The sequence below is a fragment of the Prinia subflava genome, chromosome 4 (assembly GCF_021018805.1).
Source record: "Prinia subflava isolate CZ2003 ecotype Zambia chromosome 4, Cam_Psub_1.2, whole genome shotgun sequence".
Taxonomy (NCBI): Eukaryota; Metazoa; Chordata; class Aves; order Passeriformes; family Cisticolidae; genus Prinia; species Prinia subflava.
Window position 1 is genome coordinate 61321483 of NC_086250.1, and position 22086 is coordinate 61343568.

At 36.9% G+C, this 22086-nt stretch overlaps 1 protein-coding gene across 4 annotated transcripts in view; it reads left to right on the plus strand.

Moving 5' to 3' along the window:
* The window catches only part of ORC5 (origin recognition complex subunit 5), a 70440-nt gene that overhangs the window by 40064 nt on the left and 8290 nt on the right, over positions 1–22086 (plus strand). For 3 of the 4 annotated variants that reach the window (XM_063396910.1, XM_063396911.1, XM_063396913.1), the window contains one exon: positions 18506–18618. In XM_063396910.1, the coding sequence (XP_063252980.1) occupies positions 18506–18618 (113 nt within the window). Of the gene's footprint in view, positions 1–18505; positions 18619–19120; positions 22082–22086 lie in introns of those variants that run through there. The other variant, XM_063396914.1, reaches the window with a different exon arrangement.

Genomic DNA, 22086 nt, shown 5'->3' on the forward strand with positions numbered 1-22086 from the left:
GGAATGACTTGTGAAAAAAGATTAAAGGAAATGAACACATGTAATTATTACTTATAGCTATCTATGTGCTTGGTGATGTTCAGATGAAGAGAGATGATCCCTATACTAATTTGGCTAAATAACTACCAGGGGATGATGAAAATGTCTGAAGGTATTTATAGTCTTCAAGTGCCAAGAAAGGATTCATTTAGAAGAGTTCAAAAAAGGTCTAAGTAGGAGTAATGAAATAAGATGAGGGGAATCTTAGCTTTGAATACTATAAAAAAACTCTTCTTTTGGACATGCTGAAGTGTGTGATAGTCTCTCCTGAAATTTTAGTGCAATGCCCCACTGCTTGAGCTATTGCAAATGACAGTAGACAAAGCATTCAGATATAAACTTGAAAGAAGGAAAAAGAACTTTGCATTGGTGAGAGGAGAGTGAAGATGACTTAATAGATATTTTCCATCTCTAATTTCTATGGTCTCACATGGTATAAATTAACAAAATAAGATTCATGGTATACTACTGAAACATAATTTATGTAAATTTGCTTTAGAATAGGCATTAACCTTGATCTTTACTTCAATTCTGCATTAAGCCTTGCCTTTGATACAGTAATCTTAATTAAAACTGAATATTTCATGATTTAACTCCCTCTGCCTCATGAGCAGAACAATACTCTTATCTGTGTTACCTATAAAAGTGCAATCCATATAGAGTATCTATTGCATCAGATGATAGGTTTGCTTAAGGTCATTTTCATATGAATAAAAGTACTGACAAAGAGCAGTTTAATTTTTTAAAAAAATTATTAACTCTTATTTTACAATCAAATGTTAAAAAGCTAGTTAAATAATTTTTCATGCACGTTGAATTAGGAAATGTTGACCAAATAAATACTAAATTCTTTCGGGGAATAAAAACCCTACAACCTGCATGAATGAGGAAAAAAAGTAAGTATTGGCAGATGTGATGTGTGTCAAGTGTGTCATCATGTAGCTGTCAATCACTGTCATCTTCATAATACTTTTAACTGGATTAGGTTAGGTAGTAAGAGAAAAGCTGTTCGTTTTGATGTTAAATCCTAATATGTTCTAAAAGGAACAGGCAGGAATTTAAATAGGCATGAAAGTTTGCCTGTTTTTTTAATTTTTGCAGGGTTTTTTGTTGTTGATGTTGAGGGTTTTGTTCTTTGTTTGGTTTATGTTTATTTGTTTTATCATGATGTTAAAACAAATGAAGGCTGTTCTGGATAAATACTGGATGTTCAGCTTCATCTTCAGGTTGCTCACTGCTTATAAATGGAGACATTTGTAAAATGATATTTTCCAGCTTGAAAAGATGTGCAGGTATTGACTTAGTTATTTTGTAATTATCTACAATAGAAGTTCAAGGAAAGAGGATGTAATATCAAGTGACAACACCTAGTAAATAATGTATATATATAACTCAGTCTTAAAATGTAGAAGGCAAGCAAACCTTTGAGTATCCATCTGTATTGAAAAAGGCCATCTTTTTCAGAAGTTCTTTAATTTTTTGTTGAATTTAAGGTGTCAGACTAAATACTTTGGATAAAAAAGCAGGTGTGATAAATCTTGGTATCTGGACTGCTTCTTTACTGAGTAGCTGACTTCAGTGATAATTTCATATGTCACTGGAATCTTTGGATATGCAAGATATTTAGTGGACCCAGTGTAAGTCATTAATCTTTCTCTTCCAAATGTGAGTCTAACCTCTTGGTTAAATAGTATTTGCCAGTCATTTTCATCAGCTTTTGAGTTGTTTTTCCCTCATTGTTCCAGTTTTCCTTTGTTGGCTCTAAATATCAAGTTGCAGCTGTGGCACATTGGACACCCATAAACATTACATATATATACTGGTATGTTTACTTCCCATTCAGGGCATAAAACAGATAGCAATGTGCATTTATTGTGAATAATTGTCATATAAATTAATTGATGATGTATTTTTGGGCACAGCAACCTTCTCATCAGTTCAGTACCATATTGGATTCAACACTTACAGACAACCCAGTTGTAAAGCTGAATGCATTTATCTGCTGGAGGGAAAAATAGAAAGTGAACAGTTGTTAATATAATTTTTACATTTCTGGTCCTCCCATTAGATCTTTACAGGAGAATGTAAAACCTAATCACACTGAAGAAAATGAAACACTTTGGTTTTGTAGCACCATTTCCTTGATATTTTGGCTGTGTCATCTGTGGCATTCTCAAGTGCAGTTTTGAATGGCCACAAGGAGCACGGGAGCTGTGGATTCTGTGTGGGTTCCTAGCACAGAGGATGTCGTGTGGCTGGTTCCAGAGAGCCCAAAGGGTTAAATGCAGTTAAGCTTTTCCTCAGCTTTCTTTCAGTTGCTTTGTAACAGCAGGAACAATACCTGAATTCAGCCTTGGGTTGTATTGGAAGGGGGGAAGGATTCAGGTTATAGTGTCAGAGGCAGCAGTTGCACTTGGGCAGTACCAGCAACTGCTTCACCCTCTGGCTGAAAAAAGGGGAATGTTAACAAGGCAAGTCTCAGATAAGCCCATATGTATGTAGGGTTTTGTTGTTATTTAATCCATTTCTCTCTGCTTGTGGTTTTCTTTTTTAGCTAAATTAATCATGCTGTTTTGAATGGGCTGCATTCTATAGGAACTGTAATTCAGGCGCTGGCTGGTGATGAGCCAGCCTCAAAGCAGGGGGACACAGTTTTTATGTGGCTTGCACTCAGGCAGGAGTTTGAGTGTCTTGTCACTTGGAAGAAAATAAGCATTTAGAAACTAAAAGTTGAGTCCTGAGCTTAGATAATGATGATGAAAAATAACCTCTGAAAATTCTTACAGTAAGGTATCATTCTGTTAGTCAATTGAATGGAAATTATGTTTCTGAATTAATGTTTAACAGTTTATGTGTGAAAGATGTGGTCCTGAACACATTTTTGGCTACTGACTGTATTTCATCCATGATTTCTTTAATGAGCTACTGTTATTAAAGACCAACAAGATGGTTTGGTCAGAGGAGGTTGCTTGGGAATCTCAATATTGTTTCAATTTTCTGTATTTTCTAATTTCTTTTGGAGAAGGACTTGGGTTATATCTCAAGAAACAGGAGAAATGTAAAAAAATAACCCACTAAGAAACACACTTGTCATAAAGATAAATGTGTCAGTGTTTTGTTTCTGAGTTACACATTTCTCCACATCCAAACATTGTTTGGTCTGCAGCAGGGGTAGTTGAGGAGAGCCCTGTTAAGGCTGCCCTACCCAAGTGCTCAATATGTTTGAGTGTGATGATCCTTAGGCCCTAACCAAGACCCAGGAACAAGGTGTGGAGCATCTAAGGCTGAGAAGTGGAGGAGCAGGAGGCATGTAGAGGATAAGGGGATATAATGAGCCACAGCAAGGAGCTGCTACTCTACTCCAAGGCAATAGGCACAAACTGAAACACAGGAAATGCTTTCTTAGTGTAAAGGTGATTTGAGTGCTGGTTGCCCAGAATGGTGGTAAAATCTCCATCCTCAGAGCTACTCAAAAGCTGTCTGGAGATGGTTCTGGGCAGCCTGCTCGAGATGCTCCTGCTTGAGCAGGAGGTTGGATCTGATGACCTCCAGAGATCCCTGCCGCCTCAACCATTCTGTGATTCTGAGTTGTGAGGGAGATGGAAAAGCTGAGGTTGTAAGGGACATGATCAGAGGGTGTTTAAATTTTTTACATTGGGAAAGGTTTATGAATGGAAGTCTTTCTCATGAAGAGATTTCATGTTTTAGTGTATTAAAGATTAAAGATTTTATCACATGTTTAATTAAGCTAAACATTTTTAAAATACTGAACCTCTACACTGAATACACAGCTTTTTAATAAAACAAGATTCAAGGAACGCTCTGAGGGCTTCTGGCCAGAGAATCTTACGTCAGATACTGTCTCAATTGATAATGTATATTTTTTTGTAACATGCTGTTCATATTATGAACTTGTTTCAAGTCCAGTCATAAGGCTTTCAGCACACACTATTACAGAAAAACGTTGCTTTAGCCATGTTTAGCAGAAGCATTTAGCAATGTTTCTGTCTTTAACAGCTGTAGTTTTTCATGAAATAGTAACTTCATCATGCACTTCAGGCAAAAAGTGATTTGAGGATACAGTACTGCAGTGATCATTATTATTTTGAAATACAACAAGCTTTAAGTAAAACTTTTCAGCTAGCATGTGGGCTAAGGCTTCCTGTGAGCAATTAGCTAACCAGTTCATATACAGGAAGAATAAACAGCAGCATGATGGCTTATGTTGGGTGAATTTGTCCTAATCATTTAGTGGCTTGTTAAATATATGTCCAACTAATTCCAAAATGGTCACTTACTTTTTCTTCTTTAACAAAAACAAGCAAAAATGTCTCCACTGCATCTGTATGATTTATATTTGAACTGGAAAAAAAGGTTTCCGTACAAAAACTACAGGCAAATGCAAAATCTAAATTATTGTTAAAGGAGACATTATCACTTCTGCAGTTCTAAGACTCTTTGGATTTAACTGTTCAACTGCTGTATGGGAAACATGCATCTTTAGTAGTATGAGGTTTAGGAAAATCATGGTACTGATTGCTGAGGGCTTTAGGGGAAGGGAGAAGGCACCTAAGAGCAGCCTTCTTTATATGAAATGGTAAGTTTTACAGCTACTGGAATTACATTTTTATATATTTATATAAAATATTTTTATATTAATATCTTTTTATATTTTATATATTATACTTTTATGTTAGAGCTTCAATGGGAGGTATTAAATATACTTAGTGGAATAGGTGTGTATTTATGAAGAACGTACCATTGCAGCCTATGTTTCAGAAAGAATTCTCTACCAAGTTATATTTGGATGATTGGGAGAGTTTCAGTTCCATGAAGAAGACAGCTTAGTGACTTAAGATTTTGCACAGCCTGTATTGTGTGTGTGCATTAATGTGTACACACATAAATTGTTTCTAGTACCTGAAGATATCTTCTAAGAGAGAGCCAAAATTAGCTATATTCTTTATTGCTGAAATTAGTTGAGTGTAGTTTTGTTTGTACACTTAAATTCTCTCAGTTGTTTAGCACTGTAAATAAACCAAAAAAAAAGTAAGGAAGGTGGTGACAAAATCATCATTCTAAACAGCACTTCTAAGTCATTTCTTTAAAGTGATCTTTTAAAAACATGAATTTTATGCATCCCAAACGCATCCTCCAACTGTGAACACTAGATTAAATTCATTCTTTAACATTTCATATGAGAGAGACAGATGCACTGCAAATGAAGTAAAAAGCTCAGAACTGGAGGTAAAATAAGAATAATTTATCCAACTAATATGTACATGTGATTAGCTTTATCTCATAGGCTGCAGGATAATGCTGTTATTTTTTGTAAAATAAGAGTTTTGTGGAAATCCTTGCCTGCTTTCTTAAGAATGTGATTTTCTTGACAGAATCACATGTTTGTTGATATCTCTAAGTATCTACATGGTATTTTATTTCTGAGAAAACTTAAGTTTTGTATAATACATATTCACTCCTTGAAAAACCTCCCCCACTGCTTCTAAAATGTCAAAGCTGAGCACAGGGATTTAGCCATACAAGTTCTATTGAGATTAATTGGATTTGTATGGCTAAATCCACACAGTTCTTCTGAAAATATTGCTGTCCCTTGTATATAAAATATATTTATATGTTTACAAATACAATAGCACAAAAAATATTAGACAGAACAATAAAATCATGTTTAATTTATGTTTGGAGAGGAATAACTTTTGGTTTTCTATAAACTAAGGGTTCCTGTTTAAGTATACTGAGTGAATACTAAGCATGTGCTGTGCTTGCCTTAGGGCTTCATTTTTTTTAAATGCGTGAAGCATTTACATAGGAGTCTTCTGTACTTCACTCAGGAGGGGGAAGAGCATTTCTGATTCATTAATCCCTTTTTCTTTTTCTAAGTAACTGGGTCCTTCACATCATGCACTCAAGAGGTGTAAAATATACAAAGAAGTGGGAGGGACAGGCGAAATGGTGCCAGGCTTGCTATAAGGTATAAATTCAAAATCTATTTCCCTTTGCAAGAAGAAAAATAGTGAGGGGAAAAAAGGGCAGCACTAAATTTACTGCATGTGCTTGCATGATATGCAGGTTTGGGATAATTATTTTCTCTCTTGTTCAATAAAGTGAGTTGTTACCATGGTAACTTTTATATTGCACAATTTCTCTGTTATAAAATAAATGAGAACAGTTTTAGAGTCAAAAAAGTCTTTGTATGGAACCTTTTCCTTTTCTGTATTTTTAAGTGCAGAATTGTGTCTTAAAATTTTCTTGAGATGATGAAGTTTTGATGCACTTTCCAGATAAAATTAGTCAGCTTTTAACAGTATGTAGTGCTTCTGCAGGACAAGATGTGCAAGATCTGGTTATAAAATTGAACTGAGCCATCAGGCAGATGCGGACTGCCCGGCAGCAGAGGAATGGTCTGTATGTCTTGATGCAATAACCAGGTCGTGGCAGTGACATCTTGCCTGTATTACTGCATCACCTTGGACAAGATGTGTTGTGAACTTCTTAAAAAGTGGCTCTGAGTCTTCAGTGGCAGAGGGGCAGGCGCCCAGGGTGAGTGTTTAGAACCAGAGCATACCCTACAGAGTATTTTGGTGTCTGCTGCTTGCACTTCTCTTAGTGAGGAATACAGACTGATAGCACCATTTCCTGACCAGTTGGTTCTTTCATAGAGTGTTTTTTTAACATTTACTGACTACCATGTAGAATCTGCAATGGACATTTTAAAATATCCTTGAGCAATATTTCTGTTTCTGCTTACTGATGAGATTCCAGAAGATAATCATGGGAGCTACTTGCCCATTATGTAAAGCTTATGTGAAGGGCTTGCAAAGGGTGGGAAAATGTTTGGATATAAAAGTTGATTGGAATGACAAGTAGCTTTTCATCAGAACCTAATAGAGTCTTTGCCAATCATAACGGCTTCTCTTTGTTCAGTTTTGTTTTTCTCCTGTATTTTCTCACTACAGTAGGCATTTTAGTATGAGGTGACTTTTTAATCTTTGAGATCAAAAGACTTAATTGCTTGCTTGATTCTGTCCTGTTTTTCCACACCTTTCTATTGATCTCTTGTATGGATTTTTCAGTTTGATGATCAGTATAGTACTTCTGGGGTATTAAGACATTTTAAAGTGATTTAATTTTAATATTCAAAATGTCCAGGTTTATAATTACTGAATATTATTGAAAAGTCTTGATACAATGATTATTCACAAAATAGGGTGGCTGTCACAACTATCAACTGCAAAAAGAATTAAGTTCATTAGTCATGGAAACATGAGAAATTGTTCCTTGACTACACTATATTCCACCGAAACTAACATAGGATACCTTGTGGAGGTTCTTCTATGCTTTTCATTAAATCATTATACTTGAGAAAGACCTCCAAGCTCATCAAATCCAAGCTTTGAACATCACCACGACAACTAAACCATAGCACTAAGTGCCATGTGCAGTCATTTCTTGAACACTTCCAGGGGTGCTGACTCAAACACCTCCCTGGCCAGCCTGTGCCAATAGCTGACCACCTTTGCAATGAAGAAATTCTTCTTGATGTCCAACCTGAACCTCTCCCTGGTGCCACATGAGGCTGTTTCCTCTTGTCCTCTGCCTGGCTGCTTGGGAGAAGAGGCCAATCCCCACATGGCTTCAAACTCCTTTCTGGCAGTTGTAGAGTCAAGAGGTCCCCACTGAGACTCAGCAGCCAGGAAGGTGGCTGCACTCCTACACATCTGCCTACAGGAAATGCTGTACAAACTGTCCTGCCATCTCCTGCTGTGCCACACCCTATCTGTCCTGTTTGCCCGCCCTTTTCAGTGTGCTGCTGGTCACTCATGCTCCCCAGAGCTCTTCAAATCTCCCTCAGGTGCTCTGCTGACATGGCTCCCCATGTCAGCCTCCCTCACAAGAGCTGCCAGGTCCTGCTGGATCTCTCTGCTCTCTCTTGGGTTTCCTTGATTCTGGGAAGCCCTTGCCAAGATCCTTGAAGTGTTTTGCCCCAGAAGTTACTGTAGCCACAGGTGATGTCACCATATGCCGTCCCAGTTCCACTCCTGAGTGACATGGAAATTGCCTTGTGCAGCGTGTCACTATTTTAGATTCTGCCCCATAAATGATTTGCAATTATGTAGGAGTGGTATAGTCCATGTTTGCTAACTACACAGATAGTAACACATTGTATATATAGCAAGATGTTTTTAGGACTCTCTGGAGTGGTTGTGTCTTTGAATGTTTCTGTCTATCTAAATAGACAGAATTATCCTTGAATGCTGTAAAGGCGGGAGAAATATTAACTGGCCACATACTGTTACTAAGAAATGTTTCCCTTTAGCAGTTATTCTCTTCCCCAATATCCTCTTTTTAATCAATTGACCAGCCTTGTTGATGGGTGTGGCAGCACACTGGTTCATTAATTCATTGGTTGCCGTGGTTGGCTTTTTACCCAACACCCTTGCCAGACAGGAGTGTCAGAAACTGGTTTTTTCCAGGTTGGAAAAGCTGAGTGCTGCATGGCATATCTAGTAGAATTTCACTATTGCATTAAAGGGTGACAGAAACTGCATAAAAAAACAAGTGTTGTGTTAGAAGAACACGGTTTTTTGATTTACATGGTGATATTGCATGCTCTTTATCTGATAAAACCAGGTATAACTGAATAAGAGATGGAAAACTGGTAGTTTTGACCGCTTTGTAGATCTATGCAAGGGATATAAGGATATTTATAGATACCTTGTGGAGTTGCATCTAACATATTTAATGGGTCATTGAACCTAGATTTTTAATATTTTATGACTTTTCAATTCATGGTTGGCTGAAAGCTTTGCTTTCTCTAGAAATGGATGTTGTGAATTTATAGCCTCTATTTCAACATATCTAAACTTATACAATTCTTTAATGAAAACAACACTTCTCACTGTAGATTGTAACCATCGCCTTGCGCTATTACAATAGGGCTTGTTTTATTTGTTTTCAAGCATCTAGAGGGCTTCTTGAGTGACAGTCTTCATCCTGGTCTTTCTCTTCTTTCTGGTGGGAACCAAATGCTATAGATTTACTGATTAAGAGTAGAATATTCTCCATGAGGCTGTTTGGTTTCCTGGCAAGCTCAGAGAGGGAAGATTCCAGATATACCCATTTCCTACCAGCACAGAGTGACTTTCACAAGTCCTTGTGCTGTGTGGTGGTAGTTGGCCAACCTGGAACTGAAACTTACATTCATCCTTGGTGTTTAGTCTGTTCTCCTTAAGGGTAGCTGTAAACAAAGGTGCAGGAATATGTTAAACTTAAATGTCCTGATTTTGTTAGGGAAGAATTCCAAAAAGAAGTGTAACTCTTCCTCTCAGTTGCTGTTGTACAACAACTTTGTAGCTCTTGGTTTATCTAGGCTCCAACATCCCTTACCAAATCAAATTCCAATTACTGTCTTATATGAAACTAAATCAGGTGTTTGGAGTTTTTTCTTTTCCTCTGTTGGATGGCATAAAACCTAGTATGACTGCCATACATTGCTGAGAGCTAGGCAGTTTTGTTATTTCTAATCTCTTGATGTGCAGCCTTATAATAAATTTCTCCTCCAATGTGTTGATGAGTGCATTAACATCAAAAATCAGCAATCTATTTTAGCTCCAGTTTGACAATATAAGAGGAGCATGAAATGTCATATTTCAACAGGTCAGATCCCTATGTGTGAACGATTTTATACCTAATTAGTGAAGTCTCTGAAGTTAAGAACACTAGGATCCAGTATGTCAGGAAATATTTCTTCCTTACAATTTTGTTACACACTTCCCTAAGTATCCTTTGCTGGTACTTTCAAGAGGCAGCAGATTGGGCCAGGGAAGATCTTTATTTTGTACCAGTATGTTGTACTTACACACTTAAGCAATTGATACAAGTTGTTTCTAATTTTGGTTTTGTATTTATTCCTATTATAGAATCACTACAATTTGCAGAGTTTATCTAGTCACAGTGAATGTGGAGTTGATTGCAGCATTCTGCAGTGCATCCTGTGAGTAGTTGAGAAGCAGCATGCTACTGTGGAGTGTCTCTAAAGACCTGTTTTAACAATCTCAAGATTTAAAATCAATGTATTTTTAAATTGTTATTTTTCAAAGCAGACTTCCATTTGGGACTACAGTGTATTTTACCATTTTCTGTTCTTGTGGTTAAAATCCCTGAGATCTGTATTTCAGAAGTATTTGGGTCAAATATTCCTGAAGTGGTTATTTTAATGAAAGAATTCTTAATATCTTGTTTCTTGATATAATATTGGGATCAATACACTTTAAACACTTATCATAATCATCCAAAAATATACTGTAGTTAAGACACATTGAATGTCTTTCTTTTCTTGAAGAAAGCAAGGTAGTTTAGACTTAAGAGATACTCCCAAACATCTGATTCTCAGCAATCTCTTTTAGTTTCACTAAAAGAGTTTCAGCTCTTGCCAAGTACAAAAGACTGAATTTTATCCTCAGGACAGGTTTGAAATCCTAATTGCTTGAATTATTTTTTAATGCAAAACTGTATTTACAAACAGAACTTCTTCATACAGCAGTAAAAGGCTGCTAACTCTGCGTACACAGTTCTATAATTTACTGAAATAGCATTAAAAATTTAGGAGCCTTCTGTAAATATATCAAGTCCTATCAGTATCACAGTTACTGGGTACTATTTCTAACATTACTATTTTCCTGTTCTTAATAGAACTTGACTTGCAATATCTAGAAATATGGCCATTGTGGGACAGATGTAATAAATGAAGCGGGGGAAAAAAGGCAAAATTTTCTAGATTTGGGGAATTAAAGTTATCTGCTTGGTCAGTTGCACAAAGGATTGCTTCTGGAAAACAGTCTTTGTGTTGCTTTCCTTAGCTTGTAAAAAAAGCCTGCCTGGAACCTGAGACCTCTGATGCAAAAATGAATGAAGGTATGGCAGAAGGATGCTTCTGTTGGCTGTTATCTGTGCCTTGAAAAATAGCCAGCCTTTGTCTGGTGTCCACTTTGTGAAGCTACCTGACCTAAGTCATCAAATTCATTGTAAACATCATTCTCCAGCTGGTACTTTGACCATCTGTTAGCATCTTCGGTTTCTCAGATTTTGGAATTATGAGCTAGAAAGAGGAGTACTTTTAAATTAGCTGTTTGTAATTTGTATCTGTAGTCCTTCTATTTAAGAGTTATGTGTTTCCTGGTTGTTATGGAGTAAATTAGATGTGCACATCTTCAACAGATTGAGGATGCATTCAAATCTTGGGTTTGAGTATCAAAATTACCTCATGTCAGCACTTCCAGGGATCTTAACAAAATTCTCAAAATATTTCCAAATAATCCTCAGGTACAGAAAAAAATTTGATCCATTCAGAAAAAAAAACACATTAAGCAAATTTCTAGTAGTGTGCCTTTCATGCCTTTATGAAGTACTTTAATTGATCCTCAGAGTGAGGGAACTGACTCAGAAATACTGATTTATCCATGCATCACTCGGTAGAGTTTTTATACTTCTTTTTAAAGTTGATGAGCAGAGCGAGGCAAAGAGTGTTGTGAACTGCCTTTTATTTTCCTTGCTATTAGGCAAATTGATTAATGCTAAAGTAAATGTGCTGAGAGGAGAAAAAAAGGAGCTTTTTCTTAATTTCTGTATTGAATAAAAATAATGAAGAGAAAGCAAATTCATTAACACTTTGCAAGATTCTTTAATAATAGTTCCCAAACGAATAAATTATTGAACTGCTTTTAAAAAGTGATGTTACTGTAGCAATTTGTGGGCAAGGCTAATCTGTACAAATGCTTTTGAGATATTAGTAAGGTTTTCAGGAGATGGTGGAGGAAGCTGGATTTTCATCAAGTGGGGTTATTTGTTTTTATAAAGACTGCAAAGTATGAGGAGAATAAAGTAATTAATAATGAGAGCGCTCTTGCAGAGGCCCAAGAGAAGGTTAAAAGGGGAAACAGAGTGATAGGAGGTAGAAGATGCAGATGATACACCTTGTCTTTGATGAATGCATGACAGCAGGCACATTGTCAGACCAAAAGTGACCTTACCCACTGTTTTACTTCTTAGGCAGTAAAACTGTCTGACTACTTCTAAGTCATACCAGATGAACAGGGAAAATGTAAGACCAGAAAGCAGAGGATGGGCATAGTCTGTGTATATTACAGCTTCCTATTACCTGTGGCATAAATGCTTGCCACAGAGGTGATGTTCTTTGCATTCAGCAACCCATGGTTTTATTTGCTTCCATGAATGTGCTCAGTGGCTTTCTAAACTCCTCAAAACTCTCTACCGCTGCACTGATTTTTCAGAGGCAAAGTGTGTTACAGATTAACTACAACTTTGGATGAAGAATACTTCCTTCTGGATTTCTTATTTGCTTTTTAAGATTGCCTTTTTGGTTTCCTGGGATGATTCCTGGATCTTGATTCGTTGTCCCCATTTTAGAAAAAATACAGTATGTTTTGGTTTTGTTTTTTGTTAAATAGCAGTTTTGGAAAGAGAGTATGTGAGGAGTAGAGATAATGAGAAAGTACAGAGAAGAGTTGAAAGGAAGCTGCACTGATGAGTCAAGATTTGCAGCTAGTCAGAGTCACTAAACAAACCCTAGAAGACAGACTGCTAATTGAAGAGAAATCATTCTAAAATATGAATAGAGCAAGGGTTGGAAGTGTCTTCTTGAAACAGAAAAATACGTTTGCTTCCCTTGAGATGGAAGAGAAAAGCCACCAGGGAGGCCACTTGCAGGGGAATGGTTTAGAGAGAAGGCAGCTTCTGGTATGCAGAAAGGTGTTCTCTGGTCTGAAAGACAGGAGAAGGTAGAGCAGTGCAGAAAGAGGAGAGGAAAAGGAAAAAGGCTAAATATGCACATTTATCCCTTGATTAAGTGTGTGAAATTGCCACTGTTTCTTGTCAAGCATCATTTTGTGTAAATGGTAAGAGGTAAGACCAAGTAGAATAAGGCAGAGGTGATATACAGTGATTAGACAATGGAGAAAATATTGTGTGAGAGGGATTCTAATGATGTGTAGAGTAAAAAACCAGAAGAATTTTCTAATAAAATTCAGTGTTATATGCCTTGGTAAACTTTTCTGTTCTGAAGAGACACCAGAAAAATCTTTTAGGTGGTGAGTATGATACAAGCTGAATGGGTTTAACGGCAACAAATTCAAGGTCATGTACTTGAGGGTAAATAAACATTTCTTCTGGATTGCCTTCTAGAGACTAAAGGAAGTTTTGGCTGTCTTAGTAAGTGACTAAATCACTAATACAATAAAGCTTTGAAAAAGTGATTGGAGTCACTTGTCTAAATCTGTAAATCACATAGATTTGCCTTGAGTGAAATGAAATCAGGGTCCTGGAGGCTCAACACAAAATAATGAAATAATACTTATGTGACAGAAACATAAAAACTCCAGACTAATATGGGACAAAGAAAGACATCAAATGCAAACATTCATGATGCATGTTGTAATGAATGTTTAACTGCAGGTTTAAGTAATCTGGAGGAGTGTCCCTCCTGTTGTATTTTTTTCATGCATTAAAAGCCTTGTACAAAACGTAATTGAGTTTCAAAACGTGATTGTTTTGTACAAGCATTCAGAAAAATGTTGATTTATTTTCAATAATTTTTATAAAAACAATTTTGGTCAATTGCGGCCTTAAATACATATAGTTGTAATGTTCTATGGTTATTTTTTTGTGTGAGCTTTTTAAACAAGGCTGACATTTGAGCATACTCTGGCTATAATTTTCATTGAAATAATTTTGAGCAGGTTTTTTTTTGCTCACATAATTTGTACTAGGGTCATTGAATTTAACTGCAGGAGAGTATTGCAGGAGAGTTGGTTTGACTGAAGTGTGTTTTGTAAATGGTATGGGGTGTTCCAAGTGCCTTGTTGCATAGTAGAGGTTTTTCCATGTGCCCAAATGTGACTGCTGGCAGTGGTAGGTTTTGATCAAGTGCACAGATTTTGAGAGCCATGGGTGTTGCAAAGCACCATTCACGTGACTGGGAAAGAACGTAGTACCCTTGTCTGATGGTGCTGAATATGCAGAGTTGTTCGTTTTTTGATACATTTGACGTTCAGAATCTGTGTGTGACAGTAAGCCAGACTGAGGAGTTAGAATTAATTTTACATCTTGGGACAGATAATTGAATATTAGAAACCATGGAGATGAAAAAAACCACATAGATAATATAGTATATTTCTGCCGGTTTAAAATTGTTCCTCCTTTCATTAATATTTTTCCAGTTCAGTTTAAAATGTACACTTGGTGAGATTTCCATCACATCTCTGAGGAAACAGCTTCCCCTCCATCCCAAATAGTCATTATAATTTTCTGTTTAGTTTTAGCCTATGGATTTGAGATCTGTCCCACACTTTGTCCAGACTCTTTCCTAGATAGTCTGTCACTGCTTACCCAAACTAACCATGTGTTTCCCTGTATCATGGGTTCTAATTCTGCTCATGTTTTGCACCTCAGTGATTATTTTCTGGCTTCTTGTGGTGTCCTTGGGAAGAGCCTGGCCTTTCTCAGCAGACAGCCCTTGCTTCTGTAATTCTTCTCACTTCCACGCAGCCGTGTGCTCACAAAGCCAGTCTTTGTGTCTGCTTGGGGAATGATGCAAGGCCCGTCTGTTAGTCCAGGCTGATAGGAAAAAAGCTGCCTTGAAGGATGGCTTCTGGGTTGCTTGTTTGTTCCAGAGGTTTCAATGTCCATGTTTGACCAATGAATCTCCTCAAGCAATCTGAGTGTTTTTTTCCTTCTGGGAACAATTGTCTGCTGTGCTTTTATGATTATTCTCACCTTGGATCCAAGATTTCAGCAACACTGAAATGCTGATTTCTCACACAAATACATTTCAAAGTGAGTTCCATCATCACTTGTTTTTAAATATACTGGTAAAAACTGTTTCTCTACGTCTTTATCACTAAGTTTGGTTTTCTTTCAGATTTTCTTGTTATTTCTGTAGAAAATTACATTTAATTTTTAACTTTTGCTAGTATTAAGTCATCACCAATTTAGGTAGTTTTACAAATAACTGTAGACTATTTCATCCATCTATAAATTCTTTTGTTCAAAAGATCCTCAATAAATATTCTTTCTTATATCACCCACACAGTTTTTCTGGCTTGTTTTTAGTCTGTTCTTGCCAGATGTTTCTTCTCAAGCTTTTATGATAATGAAATAGAGCCACTGTACCCATGATATTAAAAAAAGAGAGGTTAAAAATATTTCAAAAGCAGTGGTATATTTTTTTGTCTAAGAAGTGCAATTAGTTTGGCATTGCATTCATACTTTTTCCATCTGTGTTTCAAACTTTTGATGTGTCTTAATTTAAGAACATACTGCCTCTGAAGTTTTACAGTACCTGAAGTTTTGAAATAGTAATTGTTTTCAGAGCTTAAGTTATAGGTGGCACCTGGAACTTATGAGTTAACAGGACATGAATGTTGGTGAATTTTAAAATTATGCTGCAGATACACTGTCTTAAACCCACTTCATTCCACTGTATCCTGCTTTTTTTCTAGGTGAATGCCCTAGGTAAGTCCAGGGAGATTGCAATTTTATGCAAAATAGCTCAGCTTCAGAAGCAGTTAGAGTGCAGGTTAGGTCTGGTTTTGATTTAGTACTGTACATAGCTTTTTCTTCCTCCTTCCTTTGCTCCCACCCATTATTTGTCAGATGTTCAGTACAGGTGCTCAAGCCTTGTGTGTCAGAAGGGATTTGGACCTTCTGTGTCCCAGAAGACTTCTGAACCATTTGGTGAAGACAGTCATCTTTTATTTATTGGGTCTAGGTTCAGCACAGAATATTAGAGAAACTTAATAATTCCACATCTACCAGAATTCGGTCTTTTCTATCAATTTATTGCACAAAATAGGTTTCTTGTCCATTTCTGTGGCAGAAACTCACCTGCTATATTGTATAAAGCAAGAAAAAATTGTCATTGCTTTTTGAACTCCCTTGCTGGTTTTGATTCTCCCTGAACCCACTGAAAAAGCTGTGCAAACAAAGCTCCAGCCCCCTTGTCCTTAGGAAATCTCTGCCTTTCTCCATGTACAGGCCAGGCATCTGTAACTACTACATGTTAAATTCTAATCCAAAGACTAAGAAGTTAGTTATTTTAGCTTCTAACATTTAGCTGTCTATAGGAAAGCTGCTCCCTACTTACTCCCCTTAGGTATATATTCTTTCTCTTTGTCTCTACTGAGCCTCTTTGGAGGTAAAACTCTTTCTTGCCTGTGTGAATTGAAAATGGCAGTTCTCTCCACAGTTGTTTAAGTGGTCTCAGGGTCAAGACTTGCTGTTTCTGCACTTTCTTCCCTGTGATGACATTTATTTTGTGTTGTGAAAGAAGTAAAAGATTGCAGTTTCCTAAGTAAGTTTGTTACTCTGATGATCAGCAGCTTCGTTTATCTTGTAAAATTGTGTATCAAGTCTTTGAGTTAATTTCTTTAGTCAAGAATGTTAATGAAACTGAGTGTCCAGTCTGATGCTAGTTCAGAATCTTGAATCAGCCTTTAGTGAGGAGTTTTCCATTGCTGACCTCGTGTTACTCGCAGAGCATTTGGTGCTAGTCGGTAAAGAAAATAAACAGTTTGTTGAAGTATTGCTGAAGCATTTGTAAGCAGCAGCAAGGTCACTTTTATATCCCACATAAAACTGAGATGGGTCTGACTCCAAACAGTGCAGACTTTCTGTGGTCATGAGGAACTTTAAGGAACCCTCCTGCTATTCCTTCACTGGTGATTTCTGAATGGAGACCAGTTGCAAGTGTGTAGTACAGAAGTGATTTGCCAGTATTGATGCACCTGGGTGCAATTGTTACAGCAGAGTCCTCCATAATGAATATGGACTTTGTTGAATGAAGAATGGAGAAAAATGTACTCTCATGAGTATTTTAGGAATATAAAACCTAACAAATTTGAGGTTTATCCCATTTCAATGATATGTGCAAAGTGATTCATGAACTGAAATTCGAGCCATTTGCCGTATACTGAGTTGAATTTTCTTAAATTTTGTCAATGCTAAAATGTGATAAATCATGTAATTTATAAATATGAATTAACTAAAAGGAATTTGTCTTTGTGACTGTGTGATATGTAGACCAGCATTCCTTAAACAAACTCCAAAGACTTTGCAGAATTTTGGCATCCAAACTATTGTTGTCTCATGCCATATGAAAGAAAGTTAAGTGCAGGTGTTAAAAAAAATTGCCTCATTCTTGAGTACCACATTTTTTTCTATTCTCCACAGGTAGGTGTCAATTTTTCTATTATATTATTCCTACCTCCTACAACCGCTGTCACAAATTTGAAAACCAAGTGTACTTTGAGCAGAAGAGTGGGGTTATTACTGAGTTAGCATTATTTTTATTGATACTGGTAAGAACTTGCTGATACTTTTTATAGCAATGTGCTTCCTTGAACATTTGAACTGACACTTTCTTTCCTGATGCATTTATTCTTGAGAAATTCCTTACTGTCCTATTATCATTACTCAACTAAGGTAATGGTTGGCTGATTTTTTGAAACTGAAACCTGTGGCCAGATAGATACCAGTTTGTCACAGAATGTAATCTCATTGCCCTGAATTGTCAGTGGTACCTATTGCAAAGATCAGGGAAAATGTTTCTTTTCTGCTTTTACCTCTTTCTTTCCCTGATATCTGGGAGGAGATAGGGAGACAGTGGAATCACTACAGTTCAGAACGGGCTGGCTGTTTTCAGGGGTGACACCCCACGACTGCATGGCAGTGGTACCACAGCCATCACTGGAGGAGCAAAGTGAAAAGTATGCTGGTACACTGCTATTTTAGTAAAATAATCAGTGGTTCTGTCAAGACACGGTATGTGTGTTTGTAGGCAAATTTCTCTCAACTCAGGCCCTGCTCATTTTAAGCATCCAGTCTTCCAGCCTTTTCTTTCCAACCTTCAAATTCCTTTTTATCTGGAGTAGAGTGATATATCCATCTGCTCAAAACGTGATATGGTCTGGCACAGGAATATCCAGCTTTGAGTGAGAAAGTTCAAAAGGCGATCTTCAGGGATAAAGGAAAGAAAATCCTAGTCTCTCCTGATTGTTAGGCAGAGATTTGGAAAATGCTCAACTCATGCCTATTATTCCTATTCCTCTGATCAAAACTCCAGGATAACTTCTGGTATGAAGGATGAAGGGTTTAACCTGTGTCTATCACTGCTAACGCTAAAAATGTAATGGCAAGATGTCTATACATTCCTGGGTTTTCTAGCTGCAGAGCTATGTGGAAGTGAACAATGTGCAAGTAGGAGTGACTTTCCAGAGAGAAATGGGAATTATGCCAAATGTAAAAAAAAAAAAAAAACCAAACAAAAAACCTACAACAAAAAACCAAACCAAACCAAAAAAAACCCCAAATAAATTGGCCACAGCTATTCATGTTTACAAAAATGACTAACATTGCTAGTGTCTCTTGTCCATAGATCACCTCTCTTGTGACACTGCAGCTGTTATCCATGGTTGGCCAGAATGACCAGCTTGATGGACCACGATACAAATGTACTGTATCTCTGGACTTCATCAGAGCTATTGCCCGGTAAGCCTGTTAGAGTTCATTTATTGTTCCATGCGCTGAGTTGAAAGAGATTTCAAACCAAGTATTTGCTCAGTCTATAGGTTTTTGCAGACCAGAATAGAAAACCTGTGGTTGTTTTGAGAGTGACTGAGTAAGTCGTGTTATTTACAAGAAATGCTGTATCCAAGGTAAGTGTAGTCCATTCCTGCTTTGAAAAAGGAAAATGTTACAGTGGCATACTGTAACATAAAGGTCAGGGACTTCATGTGAAAATACTGCTCTAAAATGTCAGTCCATTTCATTACCAAAAAGCACATTATGGTGTTTGAATCTTAAATTATATTTGTCTCTTAACAGTGTTGTGCATATGATATAAAAACGGCAGAGCTGATAAGAATTCTTGCACATAGACTCTCTTATGTGATCTGTTATTGATGCAAGCTAATTCGGTAAGTGGATGTAGGTGCATCAGTGTCTTTATTCAACCAGAGCCTTCAGTCATGTAGTCTGAGAACAGTTTGAGATCCATCAGGAGAGATGGCAATTTGCAGACAGAAATACCTGCAATACAAAGGCAACAATCAGGCCTGTGGCTTGAATTTTGTCTGTTGCTGCCACCTTATTAGCAAATCTTGGATAAACAGTCTGTAACCAAAACAGAGCCCAGAAATGACGTGTCAAAAGGGAGAAATGTTCTCAAGGCAAACTCTTCTCTGTAATGTGGAACTTCAGAGAAACCTGAAGCGCAGGCTGTATTCCATAACCTCAGTGCACATGTTGCTCTCCTGAGCTATTAAATGTTCAGTAGCCTTGTCAGTAAATGCAACAGATAGACTAATTTCAATTTTCAGTTGGACGGGCCATAGAATGAAACTTTGTCTGGCTCAGGTCTGGCCGGACCACGCTGCCAGGACCTCCACAGCTTTGCTATGTCACTTTGCTATTCCCGGCAGTAAAGTCACTTGTGAGTGATGCCCTGAAAAAGCTCCCCTGGAACCAAGCACAGCCGACCATCTGCTCAGCAACATGGATCATTGTGTATACAGTTACACGTTGGATGTACCCTTGAATTGGGATGCTTTGACAGCCCTTTCCTTGCAACTTTGACATCCTTCGTTTCAAATACTGCATTGAAGTTGCTGGAAGGTAGAGATGGCCAGAAAACAGGACCAAAACTTGTGCCATGCAGTTCATGCTTACTGGAGAAAGTAGTTGTCAGAGACACTGTCACTTCAAATGTCAGTGCATGGTACAGTGTTTTAGCTTGCTTTGCTTTAGGTCTGATGTGTGGTATGTGTATATATATATGGATGTATGTATATACATATATATATATATCCAACCTGACTTTTCTACATTTTATGAGGAAGAAAGCAATTCTTTTTTCTCTCCCTCCAAATAGTTTTCAGGTCTTTATTTGCTGCCTAGGTAGGGCTATTTAAGTATGATAGCAAGAATTTAAAGTTGGCCTGTTCTGCTTTTCTCCTGTTTCTCCCTCTTTTTTAATCTTGCTTTGTTCCTTTGTTACAATTTTATTAAAATACAGTTCTCAGCCCACAGTGTTTATTAAGTCTTAAAGGAGGATGATCTGTAAAAAGACAAGGATTCATGAATTCATTACAAATCAGCTTCTGTCTCTCCTGGGTGGGGCTACTAGCTATAGGATCAAGGGCTGATCTTCTGTGGTTTAAAGAAATTTCTATTTCTGTCTGTGCAATACTTCTGGTTGTATTTGTCACATAGAAGGAACTACTTTGCAATTTCAGCCAAAATGCATATCAAGTAAGAAGCCCATCTTCTGATTCTTCTTTCTCTGCTACTGCAACAGTACTAAAATAAGTTTGTTAGTCACTAAAATCTTCAGCTACCTCAGCCTTGTTACATCTCAGCCTTGTTACTCCAGCATATTTACTAACGGAAGGCTGAGGAGTGCAAAGAATGGGACAGAAAAGGATGCTCCCTCCCCACCCCCATTCAAGCTGTTCAGATTGTCATTTCATTTTCTCCGTTTTTTAAGCAAAAGTGAAGTTTGCACTAAAAAAAATGCCACCTGTTTTTGGGAAAGAGTAAAAAAACTTGTGTCTCTTCCTGATGGCTTTTAACGTGGTAACTGCTGAAGTTCACGGTCTCTCTTTATTGCCGCCGAACCTCACGTTTGGCTCTATTCTGTGGCATATCCTCAGTCTTTGTGGAAACATCTCTGGTTTTTACTACATAGTAGATAAACATTTAGCTGAAGGTAAAGTTAGGTGTTTCTTTGATAGAAATAATTCCTGTTTTAAGAATTTCAAACGTAAATTCATAAATTTTCTCCATCTGAAGTAAGGCTCTCTTGGTGCTTATTGAATATAATGGATCTTTTCAGAGAGTCTGTAATAAACCCAGTTGTTATGACAGGACAATTCTGTTTCATTTAGTTGATAAGGTCAGCATTTGTTAGTGTGTATGATTTTGTTTCTGTGGAAAGCCTTGTAATTAAAGCACTTTTTTTTTTTGAGTGATGCAGTGTCGTGCAAATCTGACCAGTGGCAATGGCAATTAATGTCTTTAAATTTGTCACTAGGTTAATAAATAGACTCCAAAAGAGTATTTCCTGTTATTTGTATTGGGGATTTCTAAACTTTTTCTCTGTCCAAAATGTTTTATAAAAACTTTTTGAAAAGTAGGTTACAAGCTGATGCTTGAACAGAGAATATTAAATGATTGAATAAGAATTCAGTTAGCTACTCTCACTTAGTATTGTTAGCAGTTATTTTTGCATCATTGAATACTTAAAAAAAAACCCTTTTAATTTTATACTTGTCATTGTATGCAGTAATTTGCATTGTTTATTCAGACAGTAAACCCTAAAGTCTGGGTGTTGGATTGTATAGAAGAATGAGTTTAGAGACAAAAAAATAATTATATGTTTTATTCTGCCGCTGTTTCATTTTGCCTGCCATTAAAGTACAAAAGTGTACATCAAAATCTTCTATCCCATTGATTGGCATTTTTGGATTTTTCAAATTTAGCTATGTACATGGGTCAACTACTGTCAAGACTGAAAGAACACAGGCTCCAAATGAGTACAGATGAAGGAGTTACATAGTAAATGCTTAAACAGGTGGTTTGGGAGATGAACAAAACATTCAATAGCATAAAAGGTTGTTGTTTTGCATCACCAACTAGAACATCAAGTTTGCCATACAAAAATATAATCTTAGGAATATTGTTCTATTTTTACTGTTTCATTATTGAACTAAGAGTCTTCCTTTCTTTACTAGGAAGTTGCTATATTTCTTTTCTAGAATTTTACAAAGTTTAAATAATCAGAAGAGAGGTATTGTAAATAGTGAGAGAAATGAAAAATTCATTAATCCTTGCTTGCATTTCTTTTGGAGAATTGCTTGATTTTGATTGTGCAGAATGTCCTGCGTGTGCTGTCTCCAAACAGGTTAAGGTCTTAGCACTGTTAAGATGATTGCTCTAATATTCTGTGTTTTTGTTTAT